Here is an 11,254-nt window from a genome sequence, read left to right as displayed (position 1 = left end):
GGGATTAAGCACATTCAAAGCAATTTTAAATGTTTTCCTGTGCAAATCATCTACAAAAGCCACCATTACATTCAGATGCAATATGTTTCCTCAAGAATTCAGACATCTTTTGCAAACAAACTGATAAATAAAAAATAAAGAGGCTTTTGAACTGAATTATTCGACTTTTGTTGGTTGAAAAATTTGTGCCAGGAATAGGCGAGTACATCAGGAAGCTGATCCCTAGAAAGAGGCGATCACTATAAATTGAACAAGAGAAACTATCCTAATGGCAATGTGGAAACGGGGTCCCACTGAGTTTCGACTCTGCTATGGCTCGTATGTCCTCAAGACGCTCTGCTCATCTTACTTTCTGAAGTGGATGATTAGTCGATCTTTTACCTTTGAAGATTGTCGGATTGAATGAAACGGTGATATAACACGGATGAACTCAGATCGCACTTATTCGCTTATTCCCTAACTTTTGCGTGGACCGCCCTTTTGGGTTTTCAATCCATCGGGATACCCTTTTTTGCCTGAGCCGCCCTTTCGGGTTTTCGACTCACCGGGTGTACATTTTTTTTTATATCCCTAATTTTTGCCCGAACCTCTTTGTTCTTTTTTTTTTGTTCGTCGGGATGCCCTTTTTTGCCTCACTACGCCAAAAATGACTTTTAACAGCGCATCTTAGACAACGCTTTTAAACGAAAGCGCTGTCTAAGGTTAAAATAAAAAACAAACACGGAAAATGTTCCAAGAAAATAATAAAAGCGCTGTCTAATGGGGGGTCTTAGACAGCGCTTTCTAAAAGCGCTGTCTAAGACCCCCCCTTAGACAGCGCTTTTAGAAAGCGCTTATAAATATAGACTTTAGACAGCGCTTTTGGTAAAGCGCTGTCTAAAGTCTTTAAATAAAAAAAAAAATTAAAACCAAAAGCGCTGTCTAAGGGGGGTTTAGAAAGCGCTTTTGGAAAGCGCTGTCTTAGGCATACCTTAGAAAGCGCTTTACACAAAAGCGCTGTCTAAGGTCTTATTAAAATAAAATTTCAGACCACAAAAGCGCTTTCGTTCTCTGTTATTTTTTTTTTCCCTCTTCTTCACTCACCTCAAAAACTTACGCCATTTCCACAAAAGCGCTTTTGTTTTCCTTCTTCTCAACTCACACAATAACCCTACCTTCTCACTCTCGGCGGCCGTGCTCACGTATTTCTCTCTGGAAACAAACCCTAAATTTCTCACTGTACGGCGGTGCTCACGTATTTCTTCTCACTATACCGGCAGCGAAACAAACCCTACCTTCTCACTGTACCGGCGGTGCTCACGTACTTCTCACCATAACGACACCTTGGTAAGTCTCTTTCTCAAACCCTAAATAACTTTGGTACCAAATGCATGTTGAAGTAGAGGTAATGACTACATTGTATTCATTCTTGGATATGTGAATGTTTATGGTTTGTGAGTGATATTTGATTTTATATAATGTGTTATAGATGAACATTATGTGTGAAAACTCTTGCCCCATTTTATATTTTTCTGTATTTTTCTGTATCACCAATGTTGCTTCTGTTGAAAACTCAGTCATATTTTTCTGTATCACCAATGTTGGTTCTGTATTATGTGTGAAAACTCAGTTATATAAAATGACCCAAATTTTGAGATTTTGAAGTTTATTCTGTTGCCTTAGGGTTGAATGTTGGTTTTGAAGTTGAATCAGTTAGTGTTTAGGGAATTAAAGTGTTAGTTTGAAATGTTAGTTAAGTTAGTAAGTTAGTGAAAAGTAGTTAGTTGGTTATTGATAATATGATTGTTAGTTGAGTTGATTCGATAGTTAGCTATGAAACTGTTAATTATGTGTCAGAGACTGTTAGAGATTAATTAGAACAGTTTTGTTAGTAGGACTGTTATGAAATTTGAAATGTGATTCAGTTAGTTATTTAGGAAAGTTGGTTAGTCATGTTTGAATTGGCAAATAAAATTAGTAAGTTAGTTAATATTGAATGGACAAGGTTTATTAGTGTATTTTGAAATCAGTTATTGAAATGCTAATAGGAGTTAAAGTAGTAGTTAGTGTATCAATTTACTAACTCATGCTAGTCTGAAAAGAACAAGCTACAAAGTTTGGTGACAGGTGAATACTAGTTAGGATGTTAAATGGATTTTGGTGAATGTATTTTGAAATCAATTTGAATGTTCATTGAAACTACTATGGAATAATAGTTTTGACCAGTTGAATGTTCAAAGATACTACCTTAGTTATGTATTTTCGTCTAGATTAATTGTTTACTTTAATAAGTAGGAAAACCATGGATAAAACATGGATCTGTGCCGATCGAATGACCAAAGAGTACGAGAGTGGGGTTTTGGAATTCGTTAAGTATGCTGTTCAACACGCTGAAAACCCCAGACGAATGCATTGTCCTTGCTTGCGTTGTTGTTATATTGGTAAGGTTGACGCACATGGATTGAAATCGCATTTGCTGAGGCATGGAATTGATCAAAGTTATCAGTGTTGGATATTTCATGGTGAGAAAATTAACGAGAATGTTGAATCGAGTGGAAAAAGTAGTACGACCTATGCTTCATACGACAAAGACACAGAAACATACGATTGTGATCGAGTTGAAGAGATTGTAGAAGCACTGGAAGAAGATCTTCATGATTGTCCTGAAATGTTTGAGAGGATGGTAAGCGATGCAGAGAAACCGTTGTACAAAGGTTGCACTAAATTCTCAAGACTTTCTGCGGTATTAAAGTTGTACAACTTAAAGGCGGGCAATGGATGGTCGGATAAAAGTTTCACAGAGTTGTTGGGCCTTATGAGAGAAATGCTACCGGATGATAATGTTCTTCCTAATCGAACCTATGAGGCAAAAAAAATGTTGTGCTCTATTGGCATGAGCTATGATAAGATACATGCTTGTCCTAACGATTGCATTTTGTTTCATAACGAATATGCAATGTTAACTGAGTGCCCTAAATGCGGTTTGTCTCGATATAAGAAAAGATTATCTCCCGCAAAAGTCTTATGGTATTTTCCGATAATTCAGAGATTTAGGCGCATGTTTCGTAGTGAAACCGATGCAAGACATCTTACTTGGCATGCAGATGAAAGAATTATTGATGGAATGTATCGGCATCCGGCTGATTCACCACAGTGGTCGAAGATTGATAATGATTATCCTGAGTTTGGATCAGAAGCAAGAAACCTTCGATTGGCATTATCTACTGATGGAATGAACCCACATGGTCTTCAAAGTATCTCACATACCACATGGCCTGTGATTCTTATGATTTATAACCTACCTCCGTGGCTATGTATGAAGCGTAAGTACATGATGTTATCTATGTTAATCTCTGGGCCTAAACAACCAGGGAATGACATAGACGTATACTTGACACCTCTGATCGAAGATTTAAAGATTTTGTGGGAGAACGGTGTGGAGGTTTATGATGGATATAGGAAAGAAAGTTTCAATTTGAGGGCGATGTTGTTTGGCACAATTAATGATTTTCCAGCATACGGGAATCTATCTGGGTATAGCATTAAAGGTCAACGTGCGTGTCCTGTTTGTGAAGACGGAACCGATACGATTCGATTGGAACTTTGCCAGAAGAATGTGTTTCTCGGTCATCGTAGATTCTTACATTCTAAACATCACTACCGTGGGTGGAGAAAAGCATTCAATGGAGACACCGAACATCGTAGAGCTCCACCCGCATTGTCAGGTGAACAAGTTTTTGAAAAGGTGAAAGATGTGCGTACTGAGTTTGGCAAGCCTTTTGCACATAAGATTGTGAAAGGTGGGTGGAAGAAAAGGTCGATATTTTTTGAATTGCCATATTGGAAGTCTTTGTACGTGAGATATTTTCTCGATGTTATGCATATTGAAAAAAACGTATTTGAAAGTGTTATCGGTACATTACTCAATATAAAAGGCAAGTCTAAGGATGGCCTTAAAGCAAGGGAGGACATGTTAAAAATGGGAATGAGAACTGAATTAGCACCCGTGAAGAAAGGAAGACGAACATATCTACCACCTGCTGCTTTTACTTTATCTAGAAAGGAGAAAAAAAATTTGTGTAAGTCTCTGAGTGAAGTTAAGGTTCCAGAAGGATACTCATCTGATATCAGAAGACTTGTTTCTATGAAAGACCTCAAGTTGAAGAATTTGAAGACACATGATTGCCATGTTATAATGGAACATTTTCTACCGATAGGTATACGTTCTATTTTGCCAGAAAAAGTAAGAAGTGCCATAACTAAATTGTGTTTTTTCTTTAGGTCAATTTGTAGTAAGGTGATCGATCCCGAGATCTTACCAACACTACAAAAAGAGATTGTAATTACCTTGTGTGAGCTTGAAATGTATTTTCCTCCGTCTTTTTTTGACATAATGGTTCATTTAGTTGTTCATCTTGTGAAAGAGACACAGTTGTGTGGACCAGCTTATATGAGATGGATGTACCCTGCTGAACGGTATATGAAAATATTAAAAGGGTACGTGAAATCCCGAAGTCGACCAGAGGGTTGTATTGTTGAACGATACATTGTTGAAGAAGCTGTTGAGTTTTGTACTGAATATTTGTCTAACGTTCAATCGATTGGACTCCCCAGAGCTCAGATTTTCGACAAAATGGAAGGTAAAAAATTAATTGGGAATAAAATTGTGACAATATCAAGGGATGAACGGGATCAAGTTCATTTGTATGTTCTGCACAATAATAATGAGGTTGAGCCATATGTTGAAATGCACAAGGATGTACTCCGAAGGTTAAATCCGAATAGAAATGAAAATTGGATAGTTATAGAGCACAATCAAAGTTTCATACAATGGTTGAAGGATCATATTTATTTGAAGCGCTCTTCAGATCCTTCTTCGGTAACAGAAAGGTTGAGATGTTTGGCATATGGTCCAAGTTTGCATGTGTTTTCTCATAGCGCATATTCAATTAATGGATACACATTTTATACCAAAGAACAAGATGATAAGAGTACTATGCAAAATAGTGGTGTCACCGTGCTAGCTGAAGCAATGCATATATCAAGTATGAAGGACTTAAACCCCAAATATGCAAATTTGTCATATTTTGGAGTTATTGAGCACATTTGGGTGTTTGATTACGAGAAGTTTCAGATTCCCATCTTTGGTTGCAAGTGGGTGAATAGTAGTGGCATACGAATGGATAAGTCTGGATTTTTGCAAGTTGATCTTACTAGGGTGGGGTACAAAGATGAACCTTTTATTCTAGCATCTCAAGCTAAACAAGTGTTCTATGTGAATGACCCGAAGAGTACAAAATGGTCTATAGTGCTTTTCTCTAACAAAGTGACTGATGATAGCGGTGTCGATCAATGTGATATTGATGTTGAGAATGAGTCATGCATTAGACGGAATGAGTTGAATAGAAATGATGAAGTTGAGGATCTTATACCGGATGAGTCATATATAAGAAACGATCATAATGAGGGAATTTGGATCAATTCATCCGTACGCATTGCTAAGAAACAAGTGATTAATATTCCAACAAAGAAAAGAAAGAGATGTTAGTGACTTAGGTAAATTATCCATGGTTTCTTTATTTTATTTTTTCATTTGTTTTGATTATAAGTTATATGTGATAATGCATGATTTCATTATATTTTTGTTTTCAATTGCTTTGATTATAAGTTATATCTGATAATGCATGATTTCTTTATTTTTTTGTTTTCAATTGCTTTGATTATAAGTTATATTTGATATTTGATGGTTTCCTTGGTTTATTACAGGTTAGACATGGCTGATAACCAACATGAGGAAGTTAGTAAAGTATCCGCGGAAGAAGAAATTCGAAGAGGCATCACAGTAATGCGAAGGGTGGTCCAAGGAAGATCTCGAGGCATCATACTAGATGTCTCTTGGAACAACCAGGGACAACTTATAGAACCTAATGGGCATACCTTAACTAGTTTCATCGGTGCACTAGTAAGGAATGAAATTCCCATTACATGTGATGATTGGAGAAATAAAGAGTTGAAAGAGTCCAAAGAAAAAATTTGGAGTGAGATAAAGGTACAATCATTTGGCCCTTAATTATACGGTATCAATTATGTTTTTTCAATTACCGATACTAACTATCAATCTGTATGTTTTTCTTAGCGATGTTTTAACATCGAAGAAGAAAGAAGAGGGTTTTGTATGAAATTGGCCGGAAAGCTTCTTAGAGGGTTTCGGACATTTTTATCATCCATGTTCCTTAAGGATGCGGATGGTAATTTTGTGGATGCGGAGCTTCCTAGAAAATATGAAAGTTTGATATCGGCTGAAGAATGGGAAGCTTTCAAATCCAAAAGACAAGACCCGACTTTTCAAAGAATAAGTGCTACAAATCGGGAAAGAGCATCAAGTCCCGCATATCCGTACCGAAAAGGACGTGTCGGATATGGACGCTTAGAACAATCCATGGTAAGTATTTATAAATTGCGAAAACAAATTTGTTCATCATATATTAGTTTTATCTGATCAAATTGTATGACTTAATGTGTAGCTGCAGAAGGAGGAAAGTTCAGAAACATCTCTTCCTGCACATGTTTTGTGGAAGGAAGCCCGTGTGGGCAAATCTGGAGTTCCACAAGAAGAAGTTTTAAACGTATACCAGAAATGTGTAAGTATAACATTTTTTCATTAATTGAATAACATTTTTATACACAAATATTTGACAAGTATACGGTATTCATCTGATTTTTCAGGAGGAGCTATCTCAGTCTCTATCTCCCGATGATACTAAGAGCATACTTAGTCGGGCATTAGATGTCCCTGAGTATTCTGGTCGGGTGAGGGGTAAGGGATTTGGAGTCACTCCGACCTCCCTCAGTGTTAAAAAAGGAAAGGCTCCTAGTAATCGGGAGCTTCATGCAAGATTGGAAGCCATGCAAGCTGAGCTTGATGCACTGAGGAGAGAAAGAGAGGCTAGCGCCTCAACGGTATACAGAGATGCTTCGGACAAAAACAGTATCAACTGTACCTTTCAGCCGAACATTCCAGAGGTAATTACATATAATTGTCTTAAATTGAACTATTTGCTTAAATTATGTATTTGACATATATACACATTAACGATTTCTTGTTATTATTGGTTTTAGGGCATTTCCCATTGTCAGCTGTATTTGTCGTCACCATACTATCGGATGGTTGGCAAGGGAAAAGTGCATAACGTTAGCGGAGTATTACTCCACACTAGAGAGCTCCCTGCTGGATGTTTGAAGGTATCAGTTGATATTGCAGTTGAGCTGAATGCAGCATTACCATATCCTAGCGATGATTCGGATGCAACAACGGTGCACGAAGCAGTAGGTTCGTTTGTTGCATGGCCGACAAACCTCATATGCGTAGGATATGAGGTATGCTTAAAACTTATGTTAACTTTAATGTGTATATTCAAAGTTTAAAATTTATGCTTAAAATTTTACTTACATATTTTCCTTGGTTATGTTAAATAGACTCCCACAAAATCCAAATCAAAAGAAAATGAGGTTAGCAATGCCTCCGCACAACAAAAAAAGGAGGTTAGCAACGCCTCCGCACGGGTAAAAAGTTCTGGTGCTAAGAAGACCGTAGCTAGGAAAAAACCTACCGCCAAGTATAGGTCGTGCCTCAGGACATTTATAGAGATGACCGATATACCGACCGGAGGTGTTCGGAATGTACATATGGAGGTAGGGATTTTCGGCTTTGATTACGACCAAATGATTGGTAATGAAGACTTCATGCAAGTTTTTGGTCATGAAGAAATCGGCGTCAACGTTGTCAATACATATATTAGGTAAATCCGGTCTACTTTGTTTTATTAATTAAACAACTTATGTTAATGATGTTTACTTTATGTTAATCCGGTTTACTTTATGTTTCAAAAGAGGTGTTAATGATGTTTTTATATTAGGTTTTTGTATGACAAATTGATGCGCCCCAATGATTTGGATGAGTCATTCGGATTCTTAGCACCCGCGACCGTCAACTTAGGTTTAATCTTAAGTAGACCGCATACCGTGACGGAGTATGTTCTTCAGATCCTCATGGAGAATAAAGATGCGGAGAAGTTGTTTTTTATACCGTTTAATACCGGGTTAGCATTTCATTCTAAATTCATCTATTATAATTATTTTCCAAGTTACCATCTAACATTTGCCTAATCATTACAGTGGACAATGGTTGTTGCTCGCAATCAATCCTATCCGAGAAATTGTGTATTATCTTGACTCGTTAGGAAATGATTGGACAACATACCCGGATATGAAGAACCTAATTGACACGTAAGTGAGAATGTTCAAAATTTTTCTTAGTTTATGTGAATTGTTCTAATTGCTTCATTTTTATTTTATTAGCGTCCTACAAGCTTTTCGGGCCCAACGAGATATCCAAACCTCAAGGAGGAGCGCCAACCGCATTACATGGATTAAAGTGGCGGTATATTTTTAATTACCACATTTTTTATTATATTAGTGATGACACTTGATAAAACTTAGGATTTATAATCCATATTTTTTTTCATGTAGTGTCCTCAACAACGTAATCAAATAGATTGCGGGTATTTCGTGTTGAGGTTTATGCGAGATACTCTTGCTTTGGGCCGATTAGTGATTCCCACCGATGTATGTATTTCTAACTTATGAGTTATTTTTATATTTACACATATCTCATATAATTAAATAGTTGGAATTAATTCAAAATATGTTATATTATTATGTAGTACTTTGAGGAATTCAAGTGTGCATTTTATACAAAGGATCAAGTGGACGAAATCAAAGAGGAGTGGTGTCAATTCATGATAGAGCTCAAAGTTTTTTCATAAATTTGTGTAATTAATGTGTACATTTGTAGTATATGTAATGACTTGTAAATGTGTACATAAATTTGTATATATTTTGATACATTTAAGGCAAAATTGGTTTGAATTGGTATATATATATATTTGTTAGCCAAAAATTGGTAGAAAAAAGGCCAAAATGGCATGTATAAAATGTGATAACTGTCTGTCAAAATCTGGTTGAAAATAGGTAGAAATTCTGGTTTATAAACTTGGAAAAAATGTGGTTTAAAACAAAAGCTTCAAAAATTTTCGTATACATTAGACAGCGCTTCTGTAAAAAGCGTTGTCTAAAGGGGGGGTTAGAAAGCGCTTTAGGCAAAAGCGCTGTCTAAGGGGGGGGGGGGGGGGGGGGGGGGGGGGGGGGGGCTGTCTAATGTCCAGCGGAGGTTTAGACAGCGCTTTAAAGCGCTGTCTAAGGCCAAAAAAAGCGCTGTCTAAGGTCTTGTTTGGAGTAGAGGCCTGGACTCTTCTTTTTAATGTCCAGCGGGTCTATTTTATGTGAAGTATTTGTTTAACTGCGTCTGAGTTGACAGGGGACGGGAAGTCTTCGCCATCCATGGTTGTTAGCATCAGAGCTCTGCCAGAGAAACCCTTTTAACCATGTATGGACCCTCATAGTTCGGTGTCCATTTGCCCCTGTGATCTGTGTTGGGAGGAAGAATTCTTTTGAGTACCAATTCACCGACTTGATACTCCCGAGGGCGCACTTTCTGATCAAACGCTCTCTTCGTCCGTCTCTGATATAGCTGGCCATGGCATATAGTTGCTAGTCTCTTTTCCTCAACTAGGCTTAGCTGATTGTATCGAGAACGGACCCATTCTGCTTCGTCCGGTTTCATTGTTGGTGCAGGGAAAAGTTATTCTGGCACAAAATGGCATATGAACCCCCTCCGGTGTGATCAACACTACACCAACTCCGCGACCATTGACGTTGACCGCCCTATCAAACATCATAATCCATTTGGATTCAGGGTCAGGCCCCTCCTCCGGGAGTGGTTTCTCGCAATCTTTCGATTTGAGAAACATGATGTCCTCATCAGGAAAGTCGAACCTCATAGGTTGGTAATCATCAATCAATTGCACGGCAAAATAGTCTGACAAGACACTTCCTTTGATGGCTTTTTGTGAAGTGTATTGCATGTCATACTCTGTCAGCATCATTTGCCGCCTAGCAACCCTTCCGGTAAACGCTGGCTCTTCAAAAATATACTTGACTTGATCCATCTTTGATATCAATAGAGTCGTGTGAGTCAACATATACTGTCTTAGTCGGCGAGCAGCCCATGCCAAAGCGCGACAAGTTTCCTCGAGCAGTGAGTATCTTTGTTCACAGTCGGTAAACTTTTTGCTAAGGTAGTATATTGCATGCTCTTTTCGACCTGACTCGTCATGCTGACCGAGCACACAACCCATTGACCTTTCTAACACAGTCAAGTACATGATCAACGGTCTTTTCCTCTCGGCCTGTAGACTGACCCCGATCTTGATCTCTTTCTTGTCGTCCTCTGTACCAATGTTGATGGTCTCAATCACTTCCTGATAAGGTGTAATAGCTCGGTCCTCCTGTTTCAACAACCTGGCTAACTCCTCAGGCAATTCACAATCTTCCTCAACCCCTTCTTCGGCTTGATAGATAGGATTGTCGAAGTCATACTTGGCCATAGCAGTGTTGTTAGCAGTGAGATCCGGGTGATCAGTTTTACGAGGTGTTTTTTGAAAAGAAAAACGAAAAAGAAACATGAAAAAGAAACATTGCCGTTTTTGTAAAAGTAAAAATAATTGAAAGAAAGAGAACACAAAATTGTTTGCAAAAGCTGTCCTTGATTGATGATGAAAATAATTACGAAATGTAACTAAATGGATGGCCCTACAGATGAGTCATTACACCTTGGTCAAAGTGTAAGACTTTATTATGCATGTGATAAAAGGAAAACAATAAAAATTACTCCTTCAGTAGAGTAAACCGGACGACTTTTTCAGACGACCAATTGTCGAGCTTTTCTCCTGGGACACTCGGGCGAATCCAGCTATCTAAGTCACAGTCACAGTCAGCCTTGTCTTTATCTGCAGCATTGACGGTGTGGGGAGAAACCAAATCCCTGCTGGAGAAAGTACCGGCTTCATTCTTCTGAGACCCCGGAGTATACCCCAATCCAAACATGTCTTCTTTTATGATTGGCTCCACAAATTTTCCCCAGCCTTGGGCATTACCAGCCTTAACCACTTCAAAAGCTTGCTTGTATGAAGAGATAGAAGTCCCGACCTTCTCAGACTCAGGTGAAAAGACAGCTTCGGGCACGACCTCACTGATGTTTATGGCTTCGAAGCCCTGACACAGCATCTCATGCATCTCGCCATCCATCTCCACATACTTAAATGTAGACAGGTGGCTAACAAAAATATCCTCTTCACCACAGACAGTGACGACCTGC

General features: G+C 38.3%; 1 protein-coding gene across 1 annotated transcript; it reads left to right on the top strand.

Moving 5' to 3' along the window:
- Positions 1-6,543: 6,543 nt before the first annotated feature.
- Positions 6,544-7,853, top strand: LOC127132351 (uncharacterized). The gene is made up of 2 exons (XM_051061294.1): positions 6,544-7,356; positions 7,456-7,853. Exons 1-2 carry the CDS (start codon positions 7,144-7,146, stop codon positions 7,780-7,782), a joined length of 540 nt encoding a protein of 179 aa, XP_050917251.1. The 5' UTR covers positions 6,544-7,143; the 3' UTR covers positions 7,783-7,853.
- Positions 7,854-11,254: the final 3,401 nt, after the last annotated feature.

The sequence above is a fragment of the Lathyrus oleraceus genome, chromosome 3, assembly GCF_024323335.1.
Source record: "Lathyrus oleraceus cultivar Zhongwan6 chromosome 3, CAAS_Psat_ZW6_1.0, whole genome shotgun sequence".
Taxonomy (NCBI): Eukaryota; Viridiplantae; Streptophyta; class Magnoliopsida; order Fabales; family Fabaceae; genus Lathyrus; species Lathyrus oleraceus.
This window is presented reverse-complemented; position numbering and strand designations above follow the sequence as displayed.

What these genes read in the sequence shown, in the direction of transcription:
- LOC127132351 (XM_051061294.1), top strand. Translation starts at nt 7,144, where the DNA reads ATGGTTGGCAAGGGAAAAGTGCATAACGTTAGCGGAGTATTACTCCAC. An exon ending in TCATATGCGTAGGATATGAG is followed by an intron (nt 7,357 to 7,455) that starts GTATGCTTAAAA and finishes TATGTTAAATAG; the next exon opens with ACTCCCACAAAATCCAAATC.